This window comes from Macaca nemestrina, chromosome 4, assembly GCF_043159975.1.
Source record: "Macaca nemestrina isolate mMacNem1 chromosome 4, mMacNem.hap1, whole genome shotgun sequence".
Taxonomy (NCBI): Eukaryota; Metazoa; Chordata; class Mammalia; order Primates; family Cercopithecidae; genus Macaca; species Macaca nemestrina.
In genome coordinates, this window is record NC_092128.1 from 83293845 (window position 1) to 83314432 (window position 20588).

The 20588-nt window shown below is 35.9% G+C and overlaps 1 protein-coding gene across 1 annotated transcript in view; it reads left to right on the forward strand.

Annotated features, from left to right (window-relative positions):
- The window catches only part of LOC105475607 (scinderin), an 85536-nt gene that overhangs the window by 35490 nt on the left and 29458 nt on the right, over nucleotides 1-20588 (forward strand). The window contains exon 5 of the mRNA XM_011731008.3: nucleotides 18503-18595. Within this exon, the coding sequence (XP_011729310.2) occupies nucleotides 18503-18595 (93 nt within the window). The remainder of the gene's footprint in view (nucleotides 1-18502; nucleotides 18596-20588) is intronic.

Sequence of the window (20588 nt, forward strand, 5' to 3'; positions counted from 1 at the left end):
TTAGCAAGAGGAAACAACAGGGTTATCTAAGTGATGGAGCTGGGAAAACAGAAAGTCATGACTTTCTCTCACTGTTGGTGTCACTATCAAAGGAAACTCTGGTCCTATCTTCTGTAGTATATGAGGAGAAACAAATGAGTGGCACTTCTGAAATTGACTATAAGAATGTATTTTGGAAGGAAGACAATATTAATAGTTCTTTCATCTATTCTTCTGGGCTTCTCAGGGTTTTACTGTTTGTTTGTTTGTTCGTTCGTTTGTTTGATTTTGAGACGGAGTCTCGCTCTGTTGCCCAGGCTGGAGTGCAGTGATGCAATCTCTTCTCACTGCAAGCTCCGCCTCCTGGGTTCACACCATTCTCCTGCCTCAGTTTCCCAAGTAGCTGGGACTACAGGTGCCCACCACCACACCCAGCTAATTATTTGTATTTTTGGCAGACAGGGCTTCACAGTGTTAGCCAGGATGGTCTCGAACTCCTGACCTCATGATCTGCTTACCTCAGCCTCCCAAAGTGCTGGGATTACAGGCATAAGCCACTGTGCCCAGCCTTCTCAGGGTTTTTTTCAAACACGGCGGTTTTCTTCAATTTTAAAATTAATAGTTGCAGGTTGAGTATCCCTTTTCCAAAGTGTATGGGACCAGAAGTGTTTCAGGGTTTGAATTTCCAGCAGTTTGGAAATATTTGTATATACAAAATGTTACATCTTGGGGAGGGGAGTCAAATCTACACATGAAATTCATTTATGTTTCATATACACCTTACATGCACAGCCTAAAGATAAATTTATACAATATTTTAAATAATTTTGCTCATGAAACAAAATGTGTGTTAAGTACTTGTGGGTGGAATTTCCACTCGTAGCATAACGTCAGGACTCAAAAAGTTTCAGACTTTGGAATATTTCTAATTTCAGATGTTTAGATTAGGGATGCTAAACCTGTATTTCATTAAAAGAATTAAATAAAATATTACACCAAGAGATTAAACATGCTAGTATTTAAAATATTTCAATCATTTTAAGCTAAGAATTACAGGCAACACATGTATGATTTTAGTGTAGTTCTTAAATTAATGTGAAAATTAAGGATTCTTGGCTCTATAGACCTACATCATTTACTTAACCATTATATGAATCTTAGGCATTTGGTTGTGACCAATCTTTGTCTTTTAAGAATATTGCAGTGACTACCTAAGTGTATATATTGTATATATTCCCTTGAATAATATTATCAGTTAAGGAGCATAACTATACTGAGATGTCTTGATACGTATTCACAAATTAATTTCCATTTGTTCACACAACAAATATATTTATTGTACTCCTGCGATATGCCAGGCGCTAAATGTTTGCACCAGTTGCTACTTCCTTGTATGAGCACTGTGTTCCATCGTGACTTTACAGAGCCCTGTCAAAATCTATTGATACAATACCTTTTAGAAACTTCTGCATTTAATAGCAGTAAGTGGTATCTCTGAGTTTTCATTTCTCTGATTTCCTGGAATATTATATACATTTTCCTCCAGTAATTTTAGATTTGCATTTAAATCTATCTAAAGGCTATCTCATAAACATATTTTTAATATTTTTGATTTACAGAAATTTACTGCAGTAGAGTTACATGGTCCAGTGATAACCTAAAAATCCAGTGATCAGAAATTATATGAAATAACTTTATATATTGTAATGTCTTTAAACGTTATTGCTTTAATAACATCCAGACACAGACTTTCATATTAACGATGTTTTGGAAATAATTTTAATTCAGTGGGGAAAATTCTCATGGTATAATGCTAGGAGAAAAGGCAGAATATAAAATTTTATATGCAATATTATACTAATGTATAATATGTGTATATAGCTCTGTATTCATACATACGCATATAACTAGAAAAATATTCTAAAATATTACCAGTATTACATCTTGGGATGTGGCTGCTTATTTTCTTCTTCATTTGTCTTTGTTATAATTAACATATATGATTCATTTTATAATCAGAAAGAAAAGCCATTTAAAAAATTAAGATAAAATTAGGGATGGTTTTACTGGATTTTCACTGGTTAGAATAACATAGCTAATAAATCAGACGTTGAAAAGTATTCAAAACAAATTCTTGATCTTTTAAGTCCTCTGTTCTAGAGATGGGATCAACCATGTAAGTCTTCTAACTTGGCATATTTGGAAGCAAAAATCTATAAATAAGATGTATTTCTAGTTGACTGTAACCCCTTATCTCGATAGCTATGCTTGGATAGAAGCAGACTCAGGAACAGGACTCGCCCTGAGAAGTGGTAAGAAGAGGGTTACTTTAACTATCAGACATCACTGATGCTTCTCCAGGGTCACCCTTGGCCCAAACCAAGTCTCCTAACTACTCATTGTCTCTGATTCCTCATTTGCAAAGTGAAGGGTTAGACAAAATGGCTTCTCCGGTCCCTTTAGGTTCTAATGATCTATGATTCTACCTTACCTCTTGGGCAGCAGCTGTGTTTAATTACCACTCATTTTTCACTTGTAGTCTGTTCCAGGAAGTGATGCTGCTGTGGCTGAGGGGCTTTGCTGTGCATGTACATATTTGGTGTCCTTGCTTATTGGATTTCATTCAACGTTTTGGAAAAGAAAGTGTAAACAGTCAATTAATACATTACACTGTAAAATTAAAATAAGAAAATGCAAATGAAGAAAAACTGTGCAAAAATATAATTTAGCTTTTAAATATTAGTGATAGAATAAAGAGATATAATGCTTAAGATAAAATGTCGCGTCTGTGTTTCCAAGACTTTTCCGTTTGGTTTTTAGAAAAATCCTACAAAGCACCCACTTTGTTTTCTTTCAATACATTCAGTGTCTATACTACATTTTATCTGACTGCTTTCACCCACACAATGAACTGAGATGAATTTACAGTGAAAACCTTTATTAGATAGGGGAAAAAAAGCATTCATTGGGCTTTTTGTTTTTGGAAATGTAGTTTCGTAGTCTGATTACAAGAAAGAGTAATTATTTTATTTATTAAGTGAGCACCTATAACAAACTTGTTTGACTTCTAGGCTTTCTTAGTGTTGTAATGATAAGGATAGAATACAAAAAGCTCATGAACTTGGTTGGGAAGAATTACAACTTTATTTTCACTAACCTCAACTGAAATATGGCCTTTCCTCCAACTGTGAAAGTAATAAGCAAATGTGAGTAGCAGGAACAGTACTGTGACTTTTCAGATCACATTATAGCTATTGTACACAACCTGAAAATATCATTTTTGCTCATTGCTACTTGGTAATTATTATTGTTATTAGATCTTCTGCTCACTAGTATTTAATGAGTTACTGAAACGCTCATATATTACTTTACCAAACTTTAAAATATATATATTTTGATATTTTAAGAGTTGCATTTCAATGTAATTTATTTCCATTATAATACTTTGTATCTTGTTTTATGCATTTAGCAAATATTTTTCTTAGAAGGGAACTAATAGGTTTCAGAAGTGTTCCAAATCAGTCTATAACATGCACGCACACATGCACACACACACATACACATACACACACACACATAGAGTATCCTCGTTTAAGATTAAAAAATGTCATTCCTTTTTCTGAGACTCTAGTACAACTGTTGATTTTACTAGAGATGGAGTCTGAAAATCTAAAAAATTTTCAAATATCTTTTAAATTTGACCTTTTATTTATTTATTTATTTATTTATTTTTTGAGCCAGAGTCTTGCACTGCCACCGGGTCTAGAGTGCAGTGGTACGGTCTCAGCTCACTGCAGCCTCCACCTCCCGGCTTCAAGCGATTCTCCTGCCTCAGCCTCCCAAGGAGCTGGGATTACAGGTGACCACCACCACACCCAGCTAATTTTTTGCATTTTTAATAGAGACAGGGTTTCACTATGTTGGCCAGGCTGGTCTCAAACTCCTGACCTCGTGATCTGCCAGCCTCGACCTCCCAAAGTGCTGAAATTACAGGCATGAGCCACTGCGCCCAGCCTAAATTTGACCTTTTAAATGATTCATTTCTAATGAGGTTCTTTTAAAATTATTAACTTTAAAAACTTTGAAAGCCTCTCTATGTGAAAGTAATGCCTTGAAAGCAAGCATATTTTAATCAATTAAATGAGCCTGTTTTCATTAGTCTGTATTCAGTGCTGAATTTTTTGAACTTGTCTAACACATTAAAGTGCTCAACACTGAAACTCAAACTTTTCTGAGAGTCTTTTGAAAAATTTGTCTTTAGTTTGAAGTATTTCAGCTATTGATCACACTATTTTCACACAGTTTTTATATGGCTTATTTCCAGGGTGACCACAAATTTATCCTCCAAAGCAAAGCACGTTGTAGAGTAAAAGGGGGCACTGAGGAGACAGAACACAACCATCATTAACAAGACTGTCTGGGGAAACAGAATGTGTGCTCACTCTCCTTTCTGCATCTTTAGTACTTTTAAAAGCCTATGTGCCTACATAGGAAGACAATCCTATATGTGGAAAAATCTAAACTCTGTAACTAAAGTCAGATTTTACTGTGAGCTTGTTTTTGCTGCAAATGTATTTACCATAAATGACTGCACATAAATTATGTAAAGTTTATTTCACCATCTTTCTTCTTTTCATATTTAAAATAATCAGTGAATGTGAAGAAAATTTAAATATTTCACTAGCCTTAAGGTCCCAAACTTTATTCCTTGATTAATCATTTTGTAAACATTAGGAGGAAAGCAAAAAAGAAAAAAGAAAATAAACGAAAAATAACCCAAGGAAAAAAATATATATATGTTTTATAGACTTTCATTAAGAAAAAAAACCAGCATCCCATAGATATAAAAAGAATGAAGATGAAGAAGGGGCAAGTTGTTTGAAACAACAACAATTTTTTTTTATTCTGGAAAGACTTTTTAAATATAGTTTAATGAATTTGTTAAGCCTATAATCATTGTAAATGCTGGTGGTGAAATACTGGCAGTAAAAATACTACAGGGAGATGGTGGGCAGATGCTGTGTTGCTGAACTGTTGTTGAACTCTTGCTTTTATAAAAGCAACTGTAAGGCTCTCTGGAAAGTCATACATGCAATGATTGTTTCAGATTTTTGACCTAAAAAAAAAAAAAAGAGAATCAGAATAACATATTGTATCTTCATTAATAACTGTTTATCAAGTGCAGGGTTGGTTCCCAGTGAAATCTGAAGACTCTGCTTACTTTATTGTCTGCTTGAGGAGATAAGCATGCACTAGAAAAAAGTCAGAAAGTGTGAGAATAAGTCGTGAGGGTCCTCAGAGGCCAGAGCGCATGGTCTGAATGACACCACAATTTGTTGGAAGACTTCTCATGATGAAAATCCTATTTTAGACTTTATGATATTAGCATATAGTCTAGATTAACCTCCAAAGCTTCTCCCAAATTGGAAAATGTGTTGCTTTTGTTTTAATAAGTCATAATTCAAAGTATGAAAACAAAAGAATGTATTCAGCCATTCTCTTGGAAAGTTGATGGGATATTTACTCTATGCTGATCTGGCTGTCTTGTTAGTAAAAACTAGAGTTGAATAGTGAACATAGTTCTTAAGTTATCTTTTAGAGATGTACTCTACAAAGCCTACTGAGGCAAAGAGTAAATTTTTAGCCATATTTCTTCAAAGTACTTTGCAAAATAAAATGTATATGTTATCAATACTAAGTTCCTTGAGGGCAGGCACTGCCTTTGTATTTGTGTAGCCCTCACAGCTCTAACACATTGCTCACTCGTATTTGAATAATTAAGACAATTAACTGTGAAATATGTAGTTCCAGAAACTAAGTATGCTTGTTTTTCTGTTTTTTAGAGGATGGTATTACTTAAAAAATACCCTTGTTTTAGGTGATATTGTTGAGGTAGACATGAACAAAGTCATATGCTGATTAAAGTAAGTTTTAAGACCGACTAGATTTATATAGAAGGGCAGTTAGTATTTAGAAAAGATAATTCAAATATGCTGCTCCTCTTCTTTTTTCAGGTGATAGTTACAGCCTCTCGAAAACAACGAACAAGTCTCGAGCTTATTTATACTTAGTGCAATACTGTCCCACATATTAGGCAGATGGCATATACTCCAAGTGAAAGTGCTTCACACAGTAAGAAACGTGTAGCTAGTATCTAAAACTCTTCATCTGTGAATTAAAATGCATGTTACCTTACGTCCCTCTCAGGTCAGGTCATCACCCCTTTTAGAATCCAGCAGCCACAAAACTCCAATTCTTTTCTTGCCAGGACAGCATGTAACACTGCTGCCCGCTGGCCTGGCGACCCTGATTGGCTGTTGCCTGCAATTTCAGTGCTGCCTGTTTCGGAACTGTTGGGGCCACCACTGCTCACCACTCTGGACTAAAGGTGAATTTGCTCCATGAACTCCAAGGAACTACACACATGTAGTGCTTTGTTATTGAGTCTTCTAGTACATTTGTCTTATTCTTCCCCCAAACTTAAGGTCAAAAGGCTGTGCACATGGCTAGTGCTTCCAAAGGTCTTACATAATTTAAATTTACAGAAATAGGAGTGATTTTTAAATTTTAATAATTTGATCATTGGAACATTCATACATTTCAGCATACAATGTAAAAGATTACCAAATCAAATCGGAACTTGGAAGCTTAGAATTTTGTCAGCATTCCTTAAAGTTTCTCTGTGGGAAATGTTTGTCCTAAGTTTACTGGACTTACATGGGTTTATATTTTAATATTTTAATGAAAATATAGTTGTACATTTGAATAAAGAATGATTGTTTTGAAAATGATACTACAGAGAAAGGAAAGAACTTTATTTCTGGGGCGTGATCTTTGATTAGATAAATCAATCATTCTCCATTTATCTTTGTAGGGTTGTATCAAATGAACGAAGAAGTACTAGTAATTGAAATGGGGAGCTTTGTGAAAATCCCCCTCACGACCACTTTGGAACAGTATATATAGCATTTTTGAAAGCGTCTAAAGCTTTATAGGAAAATGGTATAAATAAATATACAGCTAGGCTGATGGTGCACACCTATAGTCCCAGCTATTTGGGAAGCTCTGGTGGGAGGATTGCTTTAGTCCAGGAGTTCAAGTTGCTGTGAACTATGATCATGCCTGTGAATAGCCACTGCACTCCAGCCTGGGCAACAGAAAGTGACCCTGTCTCTTAAAACAAAAAAAAAAAAGGTTAAGGTTGCTCTATGGGTTTGTAATACCCACACAAAAAAATAACTCATTAAACTATTTTTCTGTTGCCCTCCTATTTTTTTTCAGTTCTAGTCGAAACTCTGTACTTTGTAAGAATGGAAATTTGAGTTGTCTGAGATATCGGTTGGGTCTAAATACTTGCGTGTTTTCCAAGTAGTTTTAGCTTCCTTGTTTATACCACTTTTATTTTACTAGGAATTTTTGTAAGTCCTTGGGAAATTGAACAATGTCTTAAATATTTTGGAATCTCTCTTTCATGTAGCATGGTGCCTGACACATAGGCACTGCTCATCGAGTATTTGTCATTTGACTGAAATAACATTATTATGAGAGTCATTGGGAAAGAGGAGGTCCGTTTACCAACTTACCATTCAAAGATTCTTAAGTTAAAGGGAGCAAATATATTTGCAACCCTCTCTAAATTAGTCCTGAGGCTACACTGCATATAGAGAAGAGATGAACTATCAGAAATACAAGCAAGTAGGAATCTCTCCCTTTCTCCTCTTTGTTGCATTGTAATTAATGCATTTTCTCCATTTTGCTTTACTGAAATAATACTTAGTACACTCCTGAAATCCAAAGTATTACAGTGATAAGGAGCACCTGCCCCAAGGTTGCGATGCTGTCTAGAACACTATAGTTGCTCTAGCTATTTAGATCTACCATGTATTGATGGCTTACTCTTTGCCAGGCACTGTTTAAGACCCTATTCATTTGTTGTTATTTAATTTAACTAATTTGTGCTTGGATTTCTAGTATTGAATATGGATACCCATTTTGTTCCTCACCAGTTCATGCAGTGGGGGAAGTTGAAATGTTCTGAACAAAGATAAGAAATTCATATAGTAACAGCTTATCATATGCTGCAATAAAGTGATAACATTTCATGTAATCTCCCTCTTTGTCACACCAAAGTTCATCATGAAGACTTGTAACCTTACAGATAAGGTACCACTGTTATGTAATCAGTCCAAATTAACACCATTTGGCAATCATCTCTGAATGAGGTAATTTTCCTTTTAGCTTGCAGCTGAAGTGAGGGAATATCAATAGACTCTGTAAACAGGATAATGCAGTTCCAAGACAGATGGATTTAATGGGTAGGACCGGGGAGAGGGATGGATCTTTGCCCCAAAAGGTGTGTATCTCAATTGATAAGCTAATATAAATATTGAACTATAATGGCAGTTTCTATTCTATCCTTTTAGTGTTCCACTTGTCACAATAGTGATAATTAAAAAAAAAAAAAAAAACTAACAGACTGTATTTTTTCAGTAATTTCAGGTCAAGTTCATCTTATCCTTAGTGTTAAGAATCAGCCAAACACAGATATAAAAGGGCCAGGTCTCTGATTCAGTGATTCATGATTTCTTGCATTCATTTAGTAAATTAGTCTTTAGGTATATAATAATAAACAATAATATTTACTTTATATCGGTTTCCTCTTACATATTGTGCTTAGAGTTAGCCAAGCCCGGATACGAAAATGTCAAATCTGCAAGATTCAGCAATTCACATCTCCTTAGTATGTATTTGATAATAAACATTTGTTTAATATTATGAGGAAATATGCTCATGTATTGGAAAGAGGTTCCTAAAATGGTGACCACTTGGATTGTGCTTCCTAGTACTGTTTTTCCAGAGCCTAGAATTGCAAAGTGTTGGAACTGGGTTATATTGACAGCACTTGTATAAACTAGTGTTATTGTATTAGAATTGCTATTATGTTTGCAAGGGTATCTAGTGCATCACAATTTTTAGAATTACATTATTTTGAAAAAAGTATATGTAATAATATATTTATTTAAAAGACTTTAAAGTGACTTTGTAAGGAAAGGATGGTTTGTTCATGTAAATACAGTATTCTACTCAGTGGAAACCAATAGGAAATTCTCAGTGTCAGATATCCCATAATGTACTAATAATGAAAAAGGTACTAACTTGCTGCTAAAATATATTAGTATATGTATGTAAACAAAAAAACTTCATAGAAATATGTTGGTAAGTGAAGTCATATACCATGTATCACAGAGAAATTAAATATTAATGCTCTATTGCAATGAATAAACTAAAAAGCAATCCGCTATCGAAAATACATCTCAACAACGTCTGATAGAGTGCATGTAGAGAAGACAAATATGCTGATTAAAAACAGTTTTGAATCAAGGAGCAAATGCTCTACAATTGTGTTGTGATATTCACTATTATGGAACACTATTGTTACTGGAGGGCACGACTTCTCTCATCTTATGTTCTATAAGGGTAAATGTAGATGGCTCACTGGTAGGCTGAACTTTCTGTTCCTTCCTTAATCTTTTTGTTACATTTTCTTGATAGCATACAAGTGTTTCTTATTATTAACACAGGAATTAAATAATCTAGGAAATGGATTTTAAGTGCTGCAAAAGAGCTAAGAACTCCTACCCTGACAAACATTCAGTGCTAACCACAGAAGAGGCAGTCTTCTGTAGGCTTTACAGGATTTAATTCTTACAACACTTACTATGAAATAGAGACATTTTTTATTTCCTGTCTATGTTGTTGTTTTCCTCCAACAGATGACTCTGAGACAAGGACTTGGGGGCAGGTTGTTATTTCAAAGATGATCCTGAAAGCACCAAGTAGGAGTAAAGTGAGACAACATTTTGTTAACAGATGTCTTACTGCAGTGAGCAACTGGGACTGAGTCTCAAAGAGACCCTCAGGCATTAGCCCTCAGAAGGCTGAGTGGTTGCTGGGTCTAGCCAGTAATTCCCATCCCTCATTGCTTGAGCGTTGCTCCTTGGTTCTTAATGCCCCAAAACCTCCAGTCTGCCTTGTATTTGGACACAGTACAGCTCCATGGCTAGATAATGCCACCAGATAGAAAGCAAAAGACTTTGAGCTTTAAGACACTATCTATAGACAGCTCCGTGGCCAGAAAATGCCACCATGTAAAGAACAGAAGACTTAGAGCTTTAAGACACTATCTACAAATGACCTTTAAGTTAGATCAAGGTGATATGGGCAGAGCACCAATAGCATCTACTACATCCTTATTTTACAGATGAGGAAACTGAGTCATAGATAGGCTATGTAACTTGCTCAAGTGGAAATAAGAATAAGAAATCTGTGGATCGGCTGAGCACGGTGGTTCACGCCTGTAATCCCAGCACTTTGGGAGGCCGAGACAGGCGGATCACAGGGTCGGGAGATGGAGACCACCCTGGCTAACACGGTGAAACCCTGTCTCTGCTAAAAATACAAAAATTAGCCAGGCGCGGTGGCGGGCACCTGTAGTCTGGGCTATTTGGGAGGCCGAGGCAGGAGAACGGCGTGAACCCAGGAGGCAGAGCTTGCAGTGAGTGGAGATCGCACCACTGCACTCCAGCCTGGGTGACAGAGCAAGACTCTGTCTCAAAAAAAAAAAAAAAAAAAAAAAAAGGAATCTGTGGATCACACCCAAGCAGTATTTCTTACAAACACCAGGATCTTAAACATACAGAGCAAGGGAAATCCCAACTGCTGTGAAGTTATTTTACAACTTCAAAAACTTTGCCAGAAATGTTTGATAATTATGCCTCATTTTATATATTCCATATAATAATTACTAGTTTTAATAGCACAATGTTTGTACTCAGTGGACTGGTGATATGGTTTAGCGCTGTGTCCCCACCCAAATCTCCTCTGTAATTGTAATCCCCACACATCAAGGGACGGACCTGGTGGGTGGTGATTAGATCATGGTGGCAGTTTCCCCCATGTTGTTTTCTTGATGGTGAGGGAGTTCTCACGAGATCTGATGGTTTTAAAGGTGGTAGTTTTTTCCTGTGTGCTCCCTCTCTCTCTCCTGCTGCCATGTAAGATGTGCCTTGCTTCCCCTTCACCTTCTACCATGATTGTAAGTTTCCTGAGGCATCCCCAGTCATGTGGAATGGTGAATCAATTAAACCTTTTTTCTTCATTAATTACCCAGTATCAGGTATTTCTTTATAGCAGTGCGAAAACTGACTAATTCAACTGGCTTACCCCTTTGTTTTATATCTCTTACTATTAGCATTCACCCCTTCATCCAAACTACAGAGGCATTAGGTTCAGGGTAATTGGGATACACATTTTTTTGGAAAGAATATATGTTTTCTTAATGTACAGCATAGAAGGAATGCAAATATTTTTAAGTGCCTCAGAGTACCTGAAAAGCCATTTTTGAGTTTGCTCAGTTAAAATTTCCTGCTTGGAAATTTTCTGGATTATGTAGATAAAAAAGTTTTCTCAACTCCCTTGCCATTGAAACAAAACTTAGCCAAACTGAATTAAAAGTCATATATAAATCAGGTTTACGTACCTTCTCCTCAAAGGATGAGATAAAATTAAACAAGTTCATATAAATGTGTGTATATGTATATGTATATGGCGATACAGGGCAGTGAAAAAATACTCCTGGAAGTTTAGCTCATGTTCTCACTATAGGGGTGCCCTATTTTCTTCTCCATTTCTCCTCTTATCCAACTTAGTTTTTTATCCAACTTAGATTACCAGAGCGTAATCTTTTCCAAAGTCAGTGAAAATAAGCAAGAAGTTACTGAGACTAATAATGTTACCAGAGACACTGTAGTGAAGCCCCAGCCATGAGAGGGGGAGAATGGTCTTTGTGGATCCAGCAGTTTTGGGAAATGGGACCTGATAGGAGATGACTAGAGCCCTCGTGAATAGTTTGACATTATTATTGCAGAAGTGGGTTATTTCTCCAGAATGGGTTTATCATTATGTAAAAGCGAGCTTGGCCCCTTCTTGCTCTCTTGCTCCCCACGTTCTCTTGCCTTTCTTCCTTACACCATGAGATGGAGGTAGCAAGAAGGCCTCACCGGATTCTGGTACCTTGATATTGGACTTCATAATGTGAGAAATAAATTTATTTTCTTTATAGATTACCTAGTCTGTGGTATTCTGTTACAGCAACTCCAAACAGCTAAAACACTGCACTGAAAGTCAGTTCACCTGAAGCAGGGATCAAAGCTACCCTGTTAGCCATTGTAGACTCAGCTGTTTCCCACAAAGCCAGAATATTATAGACACTCAAGAAATAAACCTTACATAACAGATATATCTTGCCTCACCAAAATAAGGTCATAGGTACAAGACTATATGGGAAAATACAATGGAAACACAGAGGAGGATCAGAGAATTTGTTTTATAATCAAGGACTTATGATAGACACCACAATTATGGAGAAACTTCAATGAAAGGAAGAAATTACTATATCGTATTCCTTCTTCTCAGCATTTTCACCTACTCTTTTGCTGATTGCATAAAATACTTTTCTCTAGGTTTTGCCTGGAGAGGGACATACAGATCTATATTCAATGTGTAGTTTAATTCTAAGATATAAGATCTTAACAAAGGTACATTACCAAGACTTTAGATTGTTTTATAAAATCATCAGATCAGTACATGAACAAATAATAAAGTGTAAGTCCATGAGGAGGTGTGTAGAAAGAAGTCCAGTGGTAAAATCATTATGCAAAGGATTAGTCCAGTAATATGCAGGGTTGTATAATACAGAAAGAGTAATGCTTTGACCAGGGAAAGATTTGACTCTGCATATATAAAGGTGAGGAAAGGATCTACCATTTGTTGTACAGGATCTACCGTTTGTTGAATTTTCACCATATGGTAGTCATAGTAGTAATCACATAATAATTGAACCGTATTATTTATTATGCCACTTTAAATGTGGAAACAAGATTACAGAGACTCTTAGTAGCGGCTCCACCCAGCTCAGTCTGCCTGATCCTGCCAAATGAAGGAAGGTGTCAAAAAGACAGTGGTGGAATGCAGAGAAATTCGGAACCCCAAAGGCAAGTTTTGGAAGCGTTCATCCAAGCACTGATCAGACAGAAATGTCCAAAGTGGGTTTGAAGCCTTAGGGAAAAAGGGTTGGTGATGTCCAGAAAAGTCAAATGACTTAAAATCTTAATACCTGAGATTTGGCTCACAGCACCTCCCAGACCACCAGGCCCTAATAATGTGTCCAAGGGAGATGTGTTCTAGCAAGCTTATGTGAACCTCAGAAATGCTTGGCAGACCTATCCCAATGGTTGAGGTGGATAAACCAGGCTAGCAAAGCTGATGCCACTGAGCACTTGAATCACATCACCAAACCAGGCCCAGAAGGCTTTTCAAATATACATGCATGGGCTCCAATCTGAATAAATAAATCCGAATTTCTAGAGATTGGATTCAGACGTTGGCATTCTTTTTTATATCAGCCCAGATGGTTCTAATATGCAGACAGTGAAAACAACTGCTCTTGTTTAATAAGTTGGCATTCTGGCTTATGGCTTTTAATGACTTGTGATTTTGCTTTCTATGTTGTAGTAACTTGTAAGGTAACTTTCCATATTATAGTAAATTTTGGGGTAACTTTCATATGAGTTTCACCCTTCAACATCTATTCTCTAATACGCTGATATTACAGGAACGCTGAAGCTCAGTCCTGCCTCATGATAAGTTCCCCATTGCCACAGCGTTTCCCTGAGGCCTCTAGGGCTGCACTCTCCATCTGGCATCCTCTAGACATGAGTGACTATTTAAGTTTACATTTGAATTCCTTAAGATTAAATAAAATGTAAAATTCAGTTACTCGGTCACACTAGCCACATTTCAGGTACTCATTAGCTACAAAAGGCTAGTGATAACTGTGTTGGACAGCACAGATATGGAATATTTGGTATTGCAGAAATTTCTACAGGACAGCACTGCACTATAGCTAAACCTCTTGCAGATGCCCAATTCACTTTGTCTTTTTATCCAAATATGCTTTCCTACCTCTAAAATACCTCACATGCTTTCCCTCCTCTAAAATACCTTTATCTATTCTTTAATATATGAAATCACCCTCTATTTCATTTATGAATAAAGGGATAAAGGTATTTTTGAGGCCATCACTGAGAGACAGCAGCAGAGTAAATATTAGAATCTTATATCTAGAGTGGGTGGAGCTGGCTAAATAAGACTGCAGCTTTCCTCAGAATCACCTGTCATTTTATATCTCTGTGGATCTTCCCTGTTATCAAATATTTGTCTTATCTAAGGCATAAAATGCCTTGCAGCAAGTAAATACACCATAACAACAAGGGTTAGCTTCACTCTTACAATTTATTTCTGTGCTCCATATGTTGCACGCTACTGATTGTTTCTCAGTTAAGGAAAGGAAGTAAGATACAGAATTTACTGAGTAATTAAAATATTCATTCTTGGAACCTGTGAGCTGATTCTATTTTTAGTGAAAATAAAACCAGAGCCATCTACCCTAAAATGATTAAAGTGAGAAGAATGAAATGTCTCATTTTCTATATAAAGAACTTTGAAGTAGAGGTTAGAATGCCTGGGGTTTACATATTTGCTTTAATATTTATGAGACACGGATCTAAGGCAAAACTCCTAACTTCCTTCAGTCTCATTTTCTCAATCTATGAAGTTAAAGTAATCATGATACAGGTCCTGCCTGTCTCCCAGAGTTCTGCTGGGAGCACATAAGGCCCTCAATGTTAAATGCCTTTAGGACTTGGCACCAACTTGGCGCATTTTCATCCACAGTGATATGTAGCTTTGAGTTACATATTGTCCTTCTTCCAGGTTATACATCAGTATTGTTTTCTTATGATGCATTACAAATATTTATTCTAAAGTGGCCAAACATCTTGACTTTTTTGTATAAAGAAGGGAAACCACATCTTGAGAACGAGCCAGTGTAAATGTTGGAATTTTTTATCCAAAGTAGGTAGAGTTGACTAAAAGGTAAAAAATAAATGAATAAGTAAAAACAGATGTACATACTGTGAAAAAACTAAGGATTAAGAGAGTAAAAGAGTATAGCAATTGTTTCTTAGCTGCCTGATCCTTTTATCTAAAAATACAAATTTCCACGTAGGCCTGCTTAAGTTTTAAAAAGAAAAGTTCACCTTGGATCATAGTAGGGAAAGAAAGAAAGAAAGAAACACCAAGGGTGGTCTTGAGACAGGTCGTGAGAACCTAGAAACTCTAAGGCTGGGTGATTATTAATTTCCTAGCTAGCAAGGGGGAAAGAATGGGCGTGGCTTCCAGGGAATGCTGAGTATGTCAGCCTAATTAGAGGTGGGTACAAGGTAGAGAGTGCTGAGAAATAATGCAGGACAGATGACATTCAGCATCTGAAGGGGACTTGGGATTCAGACAGAAGTTTTGGGTCAGTGGGAGCACCCAATTCAGAATAATCTAGATTACAGATTCCTGGGCCTCACCATAGACCTGTTTATTGACTCAATGGATGGCAGCTGAGAATCTGTAGTTAAAAGTCACACAGGTGTTGCTTCAGTACATTGAAGTTCAGGAACCACTGCAGCAGACGTAAAATATAAATATTTTTTAGTTTTTAGTTTTTAAAAATTTAAAAAGAAATTTTAAATGTTTTCCAGCTTTATAAAGGGATAATTGACAAAGTTTGTACATATACATCTATCAAAATGTGATATTTTGATAGATGCCTATATATATATGATGTGCATACATCTATCAAAATGGTATTTTGATATATGTATAAGTTGTGAAATGATTGCCACAATGAAGATAATTAACATCTGTCACCTCACATTGTGTGTGTGGTGAAAATATTTTAATATCTTCTCTTTTAGCAAATTTCAAATATAAACTACATTATTAATAAGTATAACCATCATACTATATTTTTTCTCCAGAACTTATTTATCTTATACCTGGAAGTTTGAATTCTTTCACTAACATTTCTCCATTTCTTCTATTTTTCAGCCCCTGGCAATCACCATTCTACCACTCTATTTCTATGAATTGGACTATTTTGGATTCCACTTATTAATGAGATCATGCATTGTTTATCTTTCTGTATCTGGCTTATTTCACTTAGCGTAATATACAATAAGTTCGTCCATGTTGTTGCAAATGACAGGATTTCCTTGATCTAGAGTCATATTCCTACAACATAGGAGTAATGTGAAGTAAGGGACCTTGCAGCCAGTGTCCAGGATAACTCTTAGGATGAAAAGATGAGGTGACACTGAAGGAAGTGGAACTGGCAGAGCTGTTACCCACAACAAGAGGGATGAGGGCCTTCACTAGGGTCTGAATCAAGGAATAGACGGGAATCGGTGACTAACCATTATTAAAAATAATAAGTGGGTAGGAGTGGGTAGGAGATCCAAAGTGCAGGAGAGGAGTATTTAAAATTGATCACATAATTGTAAGTCCATATAAAGAGGAGAGAATAGAGATACATTACACAATGGAGAATTGAGAGTGGCTAATTTTGTAGAAAATAAGTTTAGCTTGGAGTATTTAGATGATGGCAATACTTTTAAACAGAAACTTACAGAAAATAATTGAAAGAAAGAGGAGCTCCAAACTTGCAAGATAAATCTTGGCTAGAACAATTGATGAAATATTTATGTAACACCCTCAAATGAGGGTTCTCTGTGTTTGTACCCCATTAACTTGTCAAAATATATGTTATTTCACATGCAAAGGATTACATGAGCTAAATGTCAATCGCGTGGGCAACCCAAAATGAAAATGTTTTACATTCAGGCATGATACTCCAAGCTGTATTCACAGTTTATGTCAAAGATCAAAATGTATGGCCTAGTTGATAAAGTGAACATATTTAGTTATTTTGCTCTTTCTACACCAGATGTAAAGTCCTTAAGTGTTGGACAATGTGGTTAGAAACTCATCTATATACCTCAGTGATCTCAAATATTTGATAAATGCTTAGTTGAACTCAATTTTAAAGTGATCCTTAGAGATGATTCCTGACAAATATACGGCATCTTTCTACCCCGGAGTTAAGCCTGTTTTTGTTAAATCCCTTGGGTTCAATTCCCAACTATGCTGCAGTCCTTTGAGAAGCTAATTAAGATGCCTGGCTAATATGGGAATTGTGGTCTGAAAATTAAAAGTTAGAGTGTGCCTCAAATCCCAGACTGGGTCCTCCCGCTGGGAGGTTTCCTAGTATTAGATATGCCCTTAACGCAAACTGTTTATTCCAAACTACGGTCTTAGTTGGAGTGGAATTAGAAAAGTATATGTGAGGAGATCTTTGATGGCTCTTACAACCTCCTATACATACTTATAGCAAAAGTGTTTTTTAAAAAAGGCTTTTGGTCACAAGTGTTTTTTTTTTTTTTTTTTTTTTTTTTTGCTTGGTTCTATTTTTGGCAAAAAAAGAAAAACTATTACAATCATTTAGCATGTACAGTATCTAAAACATCTTATTGGTCATAGTACAAATAAAAAGATAGGTATGTTCTCAGAGAACGTAAGTTCTCTGATGCATCTCTAAATTTGAGAATGTACTTATACTCATGCAAGGATAAAAGTATATTTTTATTGTTTTCTGGTATTTTGCAGTACACATTTTTATACAATATATTGTAAGGAATAGTGAATATAAAACACATTATGTAAGGAACTCATTGTGTATTAAGTATTTGTTGTATCTAAATGAACACTTTTGCATTTTCTAAACTTGAATTTATATCTATATTATAAAAATTAAATTATTTAGAATAAGTTTATATTTGACTCCTGTCCTTGACATTCTATGCTGTTTGTGTTAATTTAATAAATTAATTACTCATAGACATATTTTTTATTTTAATATAAAGAAATTCAAAGCAGATTCAAATGTATTTTCTACCAAATACTTTTTTAGACTTTTGGATTGCATCACATATGCACAGAATAGATAAATACATTTATTCATTAATTTGACAAATACTTACTGAGCATATACTATGTCCCAAGAACTATTCCAAGTGCCAACGATACAGCAGAAAACAAAGCGTGATTTGGGTGATCAAGAGCTTGCACTTCATCCTATATGTCAATAATTATAATAGTATTTTACCTCCAGATAGTAATTTTGATTCAAATCTTTATTATAATAAACTCATAAACCTTAGAGATTATTTCTAGAAGCAGAGGTCATAGAATAAATTCTGCTGCAGAGCTGAACATAGAGCTCAAGTTTTAATTAATTCCTTCTAGCTTTCAGTAATATGGACACCTAGGCTTTCAAATTAGGAATTTTCCTTTCTTGGAAATTCATATCACAAGCAAACTCAGTTTACTTAATGTAATTGATTGATTTGACCCATGTGAAAAGGACTACGGTGTATGAATTGATGAGAAGTGTTTGAGCCTGGTCATTTTAATTGCAAATATTTTATAATCCATGTCTTTATAAATGTATGTTTCTAACTCTGCATCCTTTAATGAGAGGTCTTTATCTTTGCATCCACTGTTCACTTTTTTCCAGGTCTTAGGAGGAAAGCCGGAGCTTCCAGATGGAGGTGATGATGATGACATTATAGCAGACATAAGTAACAGGAAAATGGCTAAACTATACATGGTGAGTTCACTGTAACCAAATTTATTGTTTCTACAGGACTGGATGTAGCTAGAGAGGCCTGTATTGGGAGGGATTCCCTTTGTTGCAATTGAGAAATCTCCTCATCGCTCTCCAAGAGCAATGTGTAGATAGAATCAGTTCTTTGCTCTTGTATATTTTTTTAAATTAAGTTTTAATACTTTTTGTTATTTTTATGTAAAACAACAAATATGTGAACTTATTGCTGTGACTCACATAAAATTATATACTGTTGCTGTACTAGTTTGCAACAATCGTTTGATATGTAGTACTCAATACAATATTTCCTTTATGGAGTAAAAATATTTTATCAGTTTTTTCTTATAAATTCTTGATAAGAATGTAAAGCCTTCACCCTATTTAAAACATTGTCTTTAGCCATAATGAAGGAGTTCTTTGTTACAGGAGGGCTGAGCTACCAAATGAAACAGCTGGAGGGAACCAGGGTAAAAACACTTCTGTTCTGGGCATTAACATACCTACTTCCACATCAGCTGTATGGCACATGATTAGCAGCATGACTTCGCACAGGATATAACCACTCTGGGTCTTAGCATTCTTATCCACACACAGAAAAGAAAGTAGGTTCCTTCCAACTCTGTAGTTTTTTTATTTTTTTGTTTGTTTGTTTTTTCTGTTGAGGGTAACAAAAACTGCAAGGCACTCCAGTTAAGGGGATTGCTACAGTGGTATTCTTCAAGTGTTCCCTCCCCTTGCAATTTTCTTTGGAGCAAATCGTAAATCTCCAGCAGAATTTAGTAGTTTTCTCATCTGTATCAGAAAGAAACTATATTTGCTGCTCTTTAAGGGTTTTTTGGCTCCGAAACTCTGTGATTTTATGTGAAGACCAAATTAATAACTTGTTCAGCGTAACTTCCTTTTCATAATAAGTGGATTTTTTTCTTCCTAAATGCAAAAGGAAATATGGTTACCATTTCTGCTAAATATTGGTAATTTTAATATGAGCCATACAGAAAATGTTACCTAAATATTTTGTGACTGCTTTTAAAAATTACTATTTCTAAAACTCATTTTCAACAGCCTGACAGATATCTTTTATTTCACATCATCAACCAAAACGGTTCTCCCTCTTGGACAGCATTATGAACTAAAGAAGTGTTTTTAAAGGGGAAAATATTCATCCTGAGTCATAGCTTCCTCTAGTGGAGCTATGCTGTATTACATGGATATAAAGTATAAAGTTCCTTTGAAAATAATTCCGGTTTCTTAACAAGGCTGGCAAGCAAAATCACCTGGGGCATTTTCTAAAACTACGGAATTCAAACTCCACCCTGGTCCTGCAAAACTCCACCACTGATCAAGGGAGGGCTCTGGAATCTGCATAATTGGTGACTAAACTGTAGCATACAAGCTGGCCATTGAAAACCAGTAAATCCTAACTTGCACATGAATATCACTTTCGATTTTATAAGACCACTTAAAAAATTGTTTTAATAGTCTGTAGTCATTTCCAAATGTCACAGAAGAAATTTACTTTGATAATTTATACAAAGTGTATTTACCTTGCAGGACCTATGTTGAAAAAAATCTTTTTTTTTTTTTTTTTTTTTTTTTTTTTTGAGACGGAGTCTCGCTCTGTCGCCCAGGCTGGAGTGCAGTGGCCGGATCTCAGCTCACTGCAAGCTCCGCCTCCCGGGTTTACGCCATTCTCCTGCCTCAGCCTCCCGAGTGGCCGGGACTACAGGCGCCCGCCACCTCGCCCGGCTAGTTTTTTGTATTTTTTAGTAGAGACGGGGTTTCACCGTGTTAGCCAGGATGGTCTCGAACTCCTGACCTCGTGATCCGCCCGTCTCGGCCTCCCAAAGTGCTGGGATTACAGGCTTGAGCCACCGCGCCCGGCCGAAAAAAATCTTTATGCATAAACTGTATCAATAGCTTAATTAGCAAAGTGGCTGGTATATAGTAGATAGTAAATGTTGACTAAATTAATGTTTAAACTTCATCTTCTTGTGTG